This window comes from Triturus cristatus, chromosome 7, assembly GCF_964204655.1.
Source record: "Triturus cristatus chromosome 7, aTriCri1.1, whole genome shotgun sequence".
Classification (NCBI taxonomy): Eukaryota; Metazoa; Chordata; class Amphibia; order Caudata; family Salamandridae; genus Triturus; species Triturus cristatus.
The window spans coordinates 1,629,984,393-1,629,998,860 of NC_140590.1; the positions used below are offsets into that span (position 1 = coordinate 1,629,984,393).

General features: G+C 44.2%; 1 protein-coding gene across 5 annotated transcripts in view; it reads right to left on the reverse strand.

Annotated features, from left to right (window-relative positions):
* Positions 1-5,641: 5,641 nt before the first annotated feature.
* Positions 5,642-14,468, reverse strand: part of ZNF512B (zinc finger protein 512B) — a 295,003-nt gene continuing 286,176 nt past the window's right edge. For all 5 annotated transcript variants that reach the window (XM_085619660.1, XM_085619659.1, XM_085619657.1 and 2 more), the window contains 2 exons: positions 11,558-11,656; positions 5,642-11,242 (listed from right to left, as the gene is read on the reverse strand). In XM_085619660.1, the coding sequence (XP_085475786.1) occupies positions 10,934-11,242; positions 11,558-11,656 (408 nt within the window). In that variant the 3' untranslated portion in view covers positions 5,642-10,933. The remainder of the gene's footprint in view (positions 11,243-11,557; positions 11,657-14,468) is intronic.

The window sequence follows — 14,468 nt, forward strand, 5'->3', positions numbered from 1 at the left end:
TGGAACTCCATCCCAGTCCATATCAGGACCACCCCCCCCTTTCTAAAATTCAAAAGGCAGCTCAAACTCCTCTTCCTCAAGCGTTCTCTCCCAAATGGATAGATTGCCACCAAAAACTCACAAGCGTGCACACTATGTCACAATGACACTAAGACCTCTACCTTATTCTTATCCCGACTCCTTCCTACTATGCCCCCTGATCGGAAGGAGGCGTGGCTTGAACTACTGTGCCCACTACTATGGAACTATGTGACTTCCCAGCATCTAGCGTTGTACAACGCGCGAATACCTGTAATACGCCTTGTGGCATCCTGTTTACTACTGCTATAATATGTGTTTTCCTCGTTACAGAGTGTTGTAAAGCGCTCTGATACCTTCGGGTCTGGCTAGTGCTATATAAAACTCCTTAATAATAATAATAATAATAATAACTTGGCCCCGGGGCATCGTCAGCAGCGATGGAATCAGTTTCAAAGGAACCGGATGCTCCAAGGATAGGAGAAGAAGCTCCATTTACCCGTACTGGCGAGGTCAAAACGGGGTTATTACGATCATCTTGCAGGGTTCCATTTTTAGCTTTCTGAGCAGCCTTGGGATCAGAGGAATGGTTGGAAAAGCGTAAACAAAGGCCCCTGACCATGCCATTGAAAATGCATTCCCTGAGGATCCCGGATGGTGATGCCAGCTTGCGTAGAACCGGCATTTCTTGTTCTCTGGTGTAGCAAAGAGATCTATTACCGGCCTGCCCCATAGTCGAAAAATCTCCTCCAGAGTCCTCTGGTCTACCTACCATTCTTGGCTGACTGACTTTAGTCTGCTCAGTGTGTCTGCTGTCTCGTTGGGATTCCCTGGGAGATGCTCCGCTTTTAGTGAGACTTCCTGCAGGAACGCCCATTCCCAGACAGCTTGAGAGTCCGCCGACAGCAGACGAGATCTTGTGCCGCCCTGCTTGTTGATATAATGCATGGCTGTAGTATTGTCTGTTCTTATTAGAACCAGCAAAGTCTTTATCCTCGGGGGGAAAGCCTGTAGGGCTATGCAAATTGCTCCGAGTTCCAGTAGATTGACGTGCAACAGGCGATGGTGGTGTAGCCATCGACCGCTTATGTGGAGGTCCTGCAAGACCGCTTCCCAGCCTTCCAGAGACGCATCTGTTGTAATAATCTGAGGAGCCGGGGTGACCATGAAGGAGAGATCTTGGGAAATGTTCTCCTCAAGAGTCCACTATGAAGCAGCATCTTTCATTGACATAGTGATCGTGATCATGTCTTCGAAAGACCCTTCTACTTGGCGCCAATGTAGGTCCAGTTGTTCCTGAAGAGGGCGCATTTATAACCTGCAGTGAGGAGTCAGAGGAATGCAGGACGAAATGGACCCTAGAAGGGACTTGTAGAGGCAAACTGAAAGTGACCTTCTTTTTTGAAGTAGACGGGCCATCAACATCAATTTGGCTTGTCTTTCCACTGACGGAAAAGCTTTGTTCAGGGATGTGTCCAATATGGCTCCCAGGAATTTGGCTTTCTTGGAAGGGCACAACTTTGATTTTTCCCTGTTGAGGGTAAGACCCAGACTTTTGAACAGCTGTGTACAAGCTGCCACTGACCTGTCGGCTGCAGTCTTGGTAGGAGCCTTTAGCAACCAGTTATCCAGTTAAGGGAAAACCTGGTGCTGTTATTTCCTTAGAAAAGCCGCTACCGGAGCCAGTATCTTCGTAAAGACCCTTGGTGCCAATCTGAGGCCGAAGGGAAGAACTCTGAATTGAAAGTGGCTCTTGGCTACTGTGAAGCGAAGAAACTTCCTGTAGGATGGATGTATGGGAACATGAAAATATGCGTCCTCTAGGTCCAAAGTGGCCATGAAATCTCCTGAATTTAAAAGTCGAAAGATGTCCTGCAAGGAGATCATCCCAAACGACTGTTTGATGAGATGGGTGTTGAGCTCCTTCAGATCTAGAATAGGGCACCACATTTCTACAGTCTTTCGAACTAGAAAGAACCGGGAGTAGAAACCCTCTCCTCTTTGCGAGACAGGGACCAGCTCTATAGCCCCCTTCTGCAGCATCTGTTGGACCTCTAAGCGTAGGAGATAAAGATGTTTTGTTATGTTGGCGCGAGGGGGCTTGGTTGGAGTAGGATGGACAAACTCCAATGTGTGACCAAATTGGATTATATTGAGAACCCAACGATTCGATGTTATCCGTTGCCATTCTTGGAAGTAAAGTGAGATTCTACCCCCTACAGGTGTTAAATGAGGCCGAGAGGACTCTTTCGGCTGGTGCCCTCCTCTTCCTCTGTTTGATAATCTTGAATATGACGAGGACTGCCCCAGCCGCTGGGTATACTGCGGGCAGTAAGATTGCGTGGCCGGCGTATACGAGGAGTACCGATATTGCTGGTTACCTCCTCTGTATGAGGGAAGACCTCTGCCCCTTTTGCCACGAAAAGGGACCTTTCGATATTAGAGTGTTCCTAATGACCTTGCTGTGTCCCTATCTTTTTTAATGTCCTGAAGCGCATCGTCTATGTGCTTCCCAAAGAGCGCATCTCCATCCAAGGGGAGGTCCAAAATCTTGTTCTGAACCTCAGGTCTAAATGAGGTCGCTCGAAGCCATCCCTGGCGATGAAGGACTGCCGCTCCAGCCAGGGAACGGAACACAGTTGTTGCAATGTCCATTGCGCAATCAATCACCTCAGAGGAGGCCCTCCTTCCTGGAGAATCTTTTTTGCTTCGGTCCTGCTGTCATCAGGCAACTGGTCAAGGTAGGGAGAGAGGTCACACCACATTTGGCGGTCGTAGCACCCCAAGATGGCTAAACGAGGAAGAGCTGGGACCACTGTAGCCGGGGTCTTCATAACTTTGAGCCCCTCTTCCCAAACATGACCAACGATAGGAATTGATCTCACAGATTTCTTAAAGGGCTCTTTGAAATCCTATAGGAAGCACTCAGACTGAACCGATGCCATAGGAAGCTCAAATCTTTTTGCTGCCCTCTCCAACAAATTATGAAAACCGCCCACATCTCTAGGCGGAGAATCCACCGGCACCGGTGAAGGTGAAGCAGGAGTAGGGATAATATACTCATCCCATTCCCTGCCTGGATCAGGGGGAACTGCATTTTCCTGGTTGTCATCAGAGGTATCATCCTGAATAATTGGAATTGACGGTGGTGGATCCACAATTAATTGCAGTGGTGGCAGCCGAGGGGTGGAAGGCCCTGCAGGTGGAACAGCCGGAGTTGAAACCTGTTCTTGAGCTGGAGATGTAGTTGGAAATCTCCTTTTATAGTCTGAGAGCATGAGCTGTAAATCCGAAATCCACGAGGATGGCATACAAACCATCTCCTCTTGGTAACCTCCATGATAGTCGTGAGGAGGATCATATTCCTGCTCTTCATATCCATCTTCCGAATCTAGGTCCTGGCACTTCACGTGCAGTTCAGAAGGGCTATGTGCATACCCATATGGACCTTCATCCTCCAAATCCTCCTCTTCTAGGAGGTGAGTAGGCAGCAGAGGTGTCACTTTTCTGGGAGAAGTGAGATCTGGAGTAATGCGACGTTTCCTGGTGATTACCTCAGAAATTAGCCGCGTTGGCGAGGTTGTCTATGGCGTCGTTGACGATGTAGTTATTGTCATTGTTAGTACCGTCACCAATACTGTCATCATCACCGTTGACGTAGTCGCTGTCGTCACCACAGCCGTCGTGATCCTCGTCGTCGAAGACACCGTCGACGACAACTTCGCCATCACCGTTGCATCTGTCGTCACTGGCGTCGACGATGAAAACTGCATCGTGGTCAAAGAAGGCAAGGAAACCCCCGTCGACGATCCCGTCGCCGGAGTAGGATAAGACTGAGAAGATTGTACCTCTTCGCTGTGCGTCGACGATGACCATTTCTTCGCCTACGGTGGAATCTTCTTAGTATGTTTTCCCTCTGTAGGTACAGAGGAGGGCTTTTTGAAGTCCTTTTTTCAGTCAGAAGGAGAAGATGTAGGAACAGAATTCGACTTCCTCACTGTAGATTCTCCTTTAGATAGTCCTTCCCTCTCCTTTACACCTCGGTGAGGAGAGTTGTTTGGACTTTGCCTGTCAGACCTATGAGAGGTCTTTTTAGAGGCTTTACCAGGTCGGTCTTCAGAAGAAGAGGGGTCAGATATCGACCTCTTCAGGGATCTCTTGGAAAACGAAGCTGATGAGGCCTCATCACTATCGTCACTGGATAAAGGATCCCTCCTGGATTTCAGCTTATGGAGCCAGGTCAGGAGACGTCCCTCACTATCTCAAGGTTTTTGGGGAAAACTACGGCAAACCTTGCAATCTTGCCTTGTGATCTGGATAGAGGCAATAGATGCAGTCCTTGTGAGGGTCATCTATGTAAAGCTTTTTTTTAGAGCTTGTGGAACAGTCTCTAAAAGGACTAAAAAGGCCTTTCTTCTCCTTGTCAGACATGTTGATACAAAGCTGAAGAAGTTGTTGAAGAAGCTGTTGAAGAAATCAGTTGAAAAACTCTATGAGCTCAGTGGAGACTCCCCAGCACAACGTGCGGTAGAAAATCTGATGGTCTGAGGTTCTCTCAGGAGAGTTCTAGAGGGTGAGGCTGATCTGATTGGTAGTTGATTTTATTTGGTCTCTTTTACAAAAAGAGGTGGATATGTTGCAAAACTAGATTGCAAAAGACACACAATTGATGTCAAGACTGATTTGCATATGGCTGGGTTCAAACTGGAATGGCATGGTGAGCAAAAAAACGATGGATTTAGGCCCAGATCTCTGTACTGGGGTGAATGTATGACATTGTTCTGCATTCTGTCCATCAACTGTTGTTTTTGCATTTGTCACCCCGAGTGGGACGGGTATGCTCAGACGTGAGTCCCGTGCTTTCCATGCCACTGGAATCAAGCTATCCTGGCTGAAGAGGGGTGAAACCCCGAAACCGGTCCTAGGATGCTTGGTTTCAGTCCGGGAAGGACCTGGCTTGGCAGTTTGGGCTGGACTGTTCCCATGAGGCACAGGGTCAAGACTGATTTGCATATGTCTGGGTTCAAACTGGAATGGCATGGTGTGCAAAAAAACGATGGATTCAGGCCCAGATCTCTGTACTGGGGTGAATGTATGACATTGTTCTCCAATCTGTCCATCAACTGTTGTTTTTGCATTCGCAAAACTAGATTGGGCCTAGCCCTAGTTTCTATTTGTAATGATTTGTATTACTATTTTTTATACATACCGGGACTCCCATCTCGACGACGGGGAATGATTCAAGCATGGGAATCTATGAAAGTTCCAATACTGGATTAATGCTTAACGCATGTTCCTCTAGTAAAGCCTGACTGCTCTTTGCGTTACTCCCAGGACTGAGCTAAGGATTAATTAGTGTGAATCTAAGGACCATCTTAGGGGTATTGTGATAGTATTACATGTTGATGTCTAACCCCCACACCACACAATACTCCACTTTCCTACAGTCAGAAGCAAATTATCATTTTAGGAGAACATTCCACTTCAAAACAAATCACAAAAGAGTTATTAGGGAGGGCGATGAATAACTTCTACATTGAATAAACCTGCCAATTGAAATGGTGTGACAAGTTAAAGCCAGCAGCAGTAACATGCCATTAAAAAAAATGCAGACACCAAATGGTTACAAAACAAATCAATAAACATTTATTTGTTACATTATATTTTGATACATACAGTACATAGATTATTCCCGTCTAAGTATTTAGTGAGCCTGTCATTAATAGGCCTTAGATGACCTACATACATCAGTTTGAAGAAATGTATTGTTAACTTCAGGGCAGAAAGTCTGTATAAAAGTAGCTTATGCGCCAATACTTATTTCACTGTTATAAATCTATGACTAAAAATGAATCCTTAAACAGGTAGAACCTGGTTCTGCAAGGGCTTGTTCCACCAAACCCAAGAACTCACAAGAGAAGGCAGGGAAAGCCTGGTGTTTGGACCAGACACATTTTCACCGGTTTCAATAACAAGACAGCTGAACTATTACACCTTCTACATGTGTATTACTGTTGGAAGCTTGCTGGCCCAAAAATTACGCTTGGTCCATTTTCTCTGAAAGCAAAAGCTGGCCTACCCATTTTGTGCCCCAGCATATTTGTTTAGTAATTTTAAAAACTGAGGTACCCAAACTGTGCACCTAACATGTTTTAACCAACATTGAAAACTGAATTTGTCAACATGTGCACCTGTCCCAATTAACTAACTTTAACAACTGAACTGCCTAACATGTGCAACTGTCCTATTTTAACAATGGACAAAAGATGTGTATCTATATATTCACACCAGTTCCATTTTCATCAGCATTGAAAGCATGTGCAGCTGCCTTGTTTTCACAAATGTCGAAGCTGAGTGGTCAATAGCTTTTACTCATGTCCTTCATTCCCTAGCATCAGCATTTGCGCCATTTTCACCATTTCAAGAATATTTTAAATAGTATAGCCACAGAACTGGTCGATTTCGCCAAAGTCCAAAGCTAGACTGCTAAATGTTTTTTAATGCCCATTTTTTCCAGTATCTGAACTGAAGTGGCTTACATTCATGCTGTGGGCATTACTACCAGCGTCGAAACATGGACAACCCAATTTTGTACACTCCTCATTTTCCAAACGCCGACTTTACCAATGTCAGTTCTCGGCAGCCCAATATTTACATTTCTCCTTTTTTAGATAAAGACAGAATGTATTTGATGCTTGTTTGAGATTTTCCGCGTGTTCTGGAGAGGAAAAAAGTAGTCAAATGTTACCACTATTGCCAACGCCTACCTGTTGAGTTTTTCCACATTTGTATGGTAAATAGAACAAATTTGCGATAAAATCTATTTTTCTTCAAAGATTAAAGTATAGCGGGAACCAAAGAGAGACAGGAACTGGCTCTACCAACTTTAATGTTTCTTAGCCTGGCCAATTAATTCTCTAGATGTGCAAGGTTCGCTTTTTACTGGTAGTTGAATGGCTGTGGCTTGAATGCCCAAATGCAGAGGACATAACTATGCACATGATTCACTGGCTAGGTTTGCCATAGACCTCTGTACCTAGCGGTGAAAGGATTGTAACATCCTTGATTGATTTCAAGCGACCAGTGTTTCCTACATCTGTCTCATTTTCAGCAACTGGACGGCACATTTCCACCTGGCTATTTTCACTAACACTGAAAGATGGACGGCTCAATGGTTACACATGCCTCATTTCCAGAAGTGAACAGAAGCTAAGTGAGACAAACTTTGCACCAACGTCGAGTGCTGTCCTGGGCAAAAACGCCCCCCCCCTGTTTTCACAAAGCAAGTATCCGCTTAAATTTCAGCGAGAGCCAAACAAGCAATCCACCACACACTTGAAAGGCGGTCAACATTGTGGTTTCTAGCTACACCTCTTAAAGAGTCCTGAAGTTTTGTGGAGCATATAGAAGCCATCAACTTCTCACTCTTTCGTTTCTGAAGTACCCTAGTTGCATTCATTAATCAAGAGCAGGCCTGTTGTAGCACTGAAAACACACAGACAGTCACAGTGGTTGTACCATCCTAATTCTAAACAGCTCTTAAAGGGTTAGGGAATGTTTCTTTCACAAAGAGTATTTTTAAATGATTTCCTGCTCTACTGGTTCTTGTGTTGAGTAAGAACTATCATATCCTTGTAGATAATTAGCGACAACAGTTATCTGCACATAACTTCAGGGACCAAAACATTTCCAACTTGAACCAAAGACTAGCATCTCAATGCAGGGACCCCATGGCAGTCAAAACTTGTACTTGTCTTGAGGGGCTTGTAAACAGTTAAGTACAGAAATACTTAGTATGCTTGTAAAACTGAGGGCCTGTATTAATCAGGAGGGATTGCTAAGCAGCACATAGTGCACTGTAAATTGCAGCACAAGATGTGTGTAGACTGAATGCTTTGTATGCTGAGTTATTTGGAGCACTTTAGACAGAAATGGAGAGGTTTAGAAATACTACCCTTAAGCAAGCATCTTTAAGTGACTTCAAACATTCAACATATTTTTTCTGAGCCATCAGATGGTGGAAAACATTCCAGGGCCTGGAACTGGGCCTTGGTGATATCAGATTCATCGCAGATGACTTTAAGATGGCTCTTGGCACTAAGATAGGAGATTGAGTGCAGGGAAATACCACATTATGCCACATTAAAAGTAGAGAGTTGCCAATCCATTGAGGGATTTTGTTCAAAGTGCTCCCACTTGAAGGGTAGATATGCTAATCAGCAGGCAGTAGACTTGTAAGTGGCGGTGCAAGGCTTTGACCCTAGTTTGGTATTGTAACCACATTCTGAAGGTATACAAGCCTAGCCTTTCCTGCTTTCGTGGCAGACTCTGTTAAAAGGATCTAGTACAGTGTAATCACAAGTTAATTATTGCTTTCATCAATCTATAGCCAATCTGGGTCCTGGAGAAATAAGAGAATGTAGTGCAGGTATGTTGGCAGAGTGTAGATTGAATCATAAATCAGGTTCAGGATGGCTGAAATAAAATATTACCTGATGGAGAATACAGAGATATTTCATTTAACCACAAAAGGGAGAGGCAACCAAATAAGATGGCAACAAGTGGATGGTTCCTCTACCTGGCACACAGGGCATCTTATTACTGAGAGCAATTTACAATTTGGTGTTGACCAACAGCCAATGCATTTCTTACAATTTCGTCTTGAACAACAGTCAATACATTTCACCGAATGTTTTTAGTACTCTAGCTACAGAGGTAAAGAACACCAAGCTGGTCATGGGATACTTGTATGCCTCTGAATCATCAGTGATGACTTAAAAAAGGGTGCTGTTGAATCTATTGCTCGATCCTGCATAAATACAGTATGGGCTTAGAAGTGAAAAGGGTTGGCTACCCTCCCTCAAAAGGAAATGAATACCCTTACAGCCCAACCAATTTATAAAGGAGGTCTTCATGGTCCACTCTAAGATGCAGAGGAGAAGTTATGAATTTTGAGAAATGACATGTCATGGCCATCTGTAACTGCCAACATCATCCCAAGAGTTTGTAAAGGCCCTTGGTCACATTGAAAGTAAGATTAGGTGTCTTAACTCCTTCACTAATATTTCAGAATTGATACTAGAGTGAATGGTTGCCAAGGGGACAAAAACTGCAGTTTTGCAGAAGGTGAGATGACGTGGTTAGAGGCTCACTACTAGAAGGAGAGGAGCAGTCTTTCCGCATTGTAATATGCCTCACTTGCTGAGAAAGTTAAGCTTCAGCTCTACCTGTCTAACCATCGCTCTTACTAATAAAGAGCAACATTTACATGGAGCTTTGATCTATTTATTTCAGTTTTATTCCATTCCTAAAATCTTCCTGGGATTATGGAGGTTGCCAAGGACAAGGAAGGAAAATATACTTACCTGCAGCAATGTTTCTTCGAAGCCAGAACTGCAGATGTAGAAGGTGATAATACGTTACTACAACACTGCAGCTCCAATCCTGAGGATAGCCAGCAGAGTGCCTCAAACTGCCAGAGCAACCTCAGCTCCATCAATACGGAGAAGGAACTCAAGGCTGAAGCCTCCACCTAAGCAGTATCAGGCTGGCCTAAATGAGAAAACCAGAACTGGATGTTCAAGATAGTTAGTGTTCCTCACATTACACACCAAGAAGGGGAACAGCGATGGACTGAGGATGCTCATCCTGCTTACAAGTAATCTGTGTGTATTACGTAAGAGGGTTCAACTCAAGAATCCGCCTGCAACCCAAAGTGCATTCTACTGGGGTGAAGTGGGGAAAAGAGGAAGGCAGAGTTACAGGTCACCCTAAACGTTTAGATTATTCAACCTAGTGACTAGATGTACATATATGGATCCTGCAAATGAGGCAGCAGCCATGTCCACTAAAAAAGTCCCATGAATAATGATAAAGGATGCATTGCCTAACAAGAGCCACATGGCCTGTAGCCTTCAAGGGGGCGTTGCAACATGCTTCACAAAAGTGCAATTACAGAACTGTGGCTCATATGGCTCAAGCACGTAGTGCCGTGTGTTGTCATTTTCCAATCTGCTACTTTAGAGCAATAGGTTTTGCGACAAAGGTAAGACTCCCTTTAGATGGTTCAGCTAAAGAACCTTTTCAAAGCGGTAGGGCAAGTAGCAAAGGTAGTCCTGGAATGAAGGTGTATGTATGTGACCTTTCCTGGACGAGGAATGTATAGCTCACAAACTTCATGTGGCATTCAACAAATGAGGTGCAATTAATATTTAGAAACACAAAAAAACTCTAGGTTTAATGTCTCACCTTGACCATGGAGTCACAGGTAGACTTCTCTTAAGACAGCTTAGCCATCTCATTCAAATTTGAAAACATTGTAACAACACATGAGATTGGGGACGGGGAATATATTAATAACCTTATAGGCTCATTATGCTCCTGGGCCTGATGGGACATCGCTTCTTGCCATTCCCTTTGTGCCCTATGACCTCCCACTTCCTTTCCCAGGGCACATTACTTCCTACTGCAGTGTTCTGTCCATTTTAACAATGCCTCAATCTCCCACATCACACTCCTCTGTGTCTCGCTCATGGGTTGTCTAAATATTCATAAAAGTATGTGTGCGCATTACACGCAAGTCTGAATAGTATGCATATATAGACATATGGCTAGAGTGCGCATATCTGTATTATTTGTGTAGGTACCGTGTATACGTTGTCTGCACATGTAGTATGTGAATTCTACATGTATAGCTGTGTAACTTGTACTCTGAGTGCATGATAAGTGCATATCTTCGGCATTTTGTGCTTGGACATTATTTAACTCTACAGAGGATCTTACTTCGGTCCTGTAGTAAAAAAGAATAATACGAGAATACGGGAGAGGATGGTTCAGGATTCAACAGGACTGCGCTGTCCATCTTAAGGAACCGGAGCATTTGTAAACTAAGAATCGTAACAGTCCTTTGCAACAATCATTTTTCTGGCAGCTTACTAGTCCCTAATCCTCTTCTGATGCCAAAAGGGATGTTGACCTTCTCCCTGCCCTCAGAGCTGCAAATGTTGCTTCCTTCCCAGCTTGTGGCAATGCTGTTTCTATGATGAGGGTTAGTCTTTGCTGCCACGCTTCCTTTTCCTTGGGCTGGAAATGTTACCAGGAGCCTCTGCTTGGGCTTCCTCCCACGCTTTTTTCCTGGTGTGCTTTTCTGTCTGTCTCTAATTTTGGAGGCAGGTTCTTGGTACTTCCTTGTGGACACCGCTCCTATGGATGTTCGAAACCAATTCTGCAAAAGAAGAAATAAATACTTCTAACCAAGGATCCTTCTTTGCATTGCAAACATGCCAGGTTCAGGGTAGGACTGCTGGTGTGACGAGCGGTGTGCGACCTACTTTTCCTCAGGGTAGGACTGACAACCACCCTTGACTTCATGAGTCAGAGTTATCATGAGTGATTTAAGATTGGACAGAGCAAACACACCCTTCTTCTGGATAGGCAGCACTTGCATCTCAATGGCAAGCCAACTCTGCACAGCCATAAAAACTCCACATGACTTCATATAAAGATGACTATGTTAAGAATGGACAATTGGAATTCTCACCTGAGAGTGGGTCTTCAGTATATGATACTTTACTCCACTTTCTGAACTAAATTCTTTGAAACATAAGAGGCACCGATATTTTCCAATCGAGAGTTCCCCCTGTGAGAAGAATACATTAGAATCAGCGCAGGTGTTTATCCCCAAACCTGACTGCGTACTTGTATACAGAGGCAATGTAATGACATATTATATGAACGGTTTTAATAAAGATCTAGTTTGCCTCAGACCATCCTATCTCTTTTCTTGCAGAGGGGTGATTAAGTCGCTACAAGGGTTACTCACTGTTCTGGCTTTTCTCGCCGGTAGAGATTGGTTCCGCTTTGCGCAATACTCATTGGATGGTATGGGAACAGGACAACAAGGGACTACAAGATACAACCCCATAGGCACCTTCCAGCTTCCACATCTTTGCTCTTTCTTTCCACCCACATTTGAGGACACAGAGAGGGGAAGTGACTCAAGGAAACAGAATAAAGTTTAACAGAACAAATATCAGATAAAGGTCTTTATGTTTCTACTGGTGCACCCTCATGGGAATGTTCAATTAATGAATGAACACTAAATATTTCTTCCTGTGTTAGGGGACTGGTACCAGAATACCTTGCCCTTTATATCATCTGCCAAAAAACTGTGCCCCATATCTCATTTACTACAATATGGCCTCACTGGCGTCAGTAGGAAAAATATCTATACCCAAAGGAGTAATATCTTCTTGAATGATATCTAGGCCACAATATTTATGTCAGCAAATATTTCTATATTGTGTCATAGAACAATGTGACACATCCTAGAACACTGTTCATAAAAGAATATTTTTTTAATTTTTTTTTTACATATATGCTACATAAGGAAACATGCTCCTTTCTTTATTAAAGATGTTAAATTAACAAAATCCAAGCTGCAACAACAGAAGCAGAGTAAGTCTCATTTCACCACATTGTCCCTTTTCAAACACTCAGATATAATTCTCTGGTAATAATAATAATAATGACAGTAAAGGTTCTGGGAGAAGTTTCCAGAGGGGCAGTAGGGTGCCGCATCTTGTGAACTAGAAAGACTAAAGGTCTCCAGGACCTAAAGAAAAGTTCTGGGAGGCATGGAGGGATAATGATAGCAGTGTAACACTCAGCAGACCAATTTGCTCTAGTGCTGCCAGGGCAATAATCTACCAATCTCTTCGTCACTCAGTTTTGAAAGTGCAGGGTCTGAGCTATGTCCTGACTCATGCTGGCCTGACTAAAGCTCGCCCGCCTTCAGAACTATGCGGGATTCTGGGAGAGATTTGGGGATAGAACCCCTGCTCAAAACTGGCCTCCTTAGGCCTAGCAGGAATAAGTGAAATTTGGGCTTTAAATATTATGTAGTTTTCTGCTCAGGTTCCAAACCTTGATAGCTATTCCACTTCTTTCTCACTCAACCTTTAAAAAGGTGCATGGCTACAACTCATGTCACTAACTCCTATCCTAGCCCATTTGACATAATTTCCCAAAACTAACATCTCCTCCTTCCGCATGTTGCCACCTGGATTACTGAGCCATCTCCCATTGCCTCTAAAGCCTCTCTATTCCTCCAGGTTTCAGTAATATCCTATTTAGCCCGTAGGAACCCGTGTTTCATAGAGGTTTAAAACCCATATCCAATCTCCCTGCTGGAGTTAGGAAAAATCTGATATTGCATCCTGAACTCTTTCTTCAGCAACTTGTTTGACTTTCTTCAATTCAATTCCCCTCTCCCATTAGGCTTTGGAATCTATTCTAAAAGTTACAAATCTGAGGAAGACACCCTGCTACAGAAGAAAAGGTTACTTATTTGTAACAATAGTTCTCCAGAGAGGGTAACTGGTGGGAATTGCTCAATAGATTATGAATCTCCAGAGGATACTCTGGCTAGAGAACTACTGTCACAGGTAAGTAACTGTTCCCTATGACATTGCAACACACCTTTGTCCAAGGACATTGGCAGTAACGCTTCATATTTTAGAAAAATACTTATTGTGGAGATGGTGTTGTTCACTCTGATGTCTGATTCCCTTTCATTTTCTTTTCATCTGCACTACTCCGATATGGTGGTCTCTGTTCTTTTAGGCCTCTTCATTCTTTTACTTCTGCCCCCTATGTTGTCAAGCCTTCTCTCTCTGATTAGAACAAGCTACCTACCTTTGGTAATGATGTATCTGTAAGAGACATAATTTAGTTACAGATTCCCTATCTTAGAATTACCCCCAGGCATCAGACGAGGTCCAGCATTTTTTTCTTAGCAGTACCCCTGCTCAACGGTAGGAGGCCTCGGTCGAGCCCGCGTCCGTCGTCATGGTCGCCGGGATGACGTCGGGGTGCCTACTGAGATGCTGCCCCTGCACGCTGATGTCAGTTCTGACACGACTTTCCACGCCAGAAGCGCAGAGACACTGACCATGAGTGCACCACACTAGGGCCCTGTAAGGAAGTCCCTATCCCTAGAAATCAGTTTGCAAAGTAGGCAGGGTGGGTGGGGCAGTAAGGAATCTATTACTAGTTAGTATATGTCTCTTACAGATGTACAAGTTACTTACCTTCGGTAACGATGTATCTGGTAGAGACGATTCTAGCCGCAGATTCCTTCACGTAGAATTATCCCCAGGTGCGAGACTGGATCCAGAAACTTTTTTTTTGTCACAGCATCCCTGCGCGCCGGGGGCGGGGCGACATCACGCGACTCCGCCCAGGCATCCGCGTGCGTGACGTCAGCGAGGTCACATAAGACCCGCCCCGGCGCGCCTACGTCAGTTTTCTTCTGAGAACTTTTCTGCACCACAACACGGAACCACCAGATAAAAAACTGTGGAAACATGGGAACAGTGTGCGAAGAGCAGAAAAATTGGAAAGAAACGGTGACTAACAACACCACCAGAGTAGTGCCAACACCGCAGAAC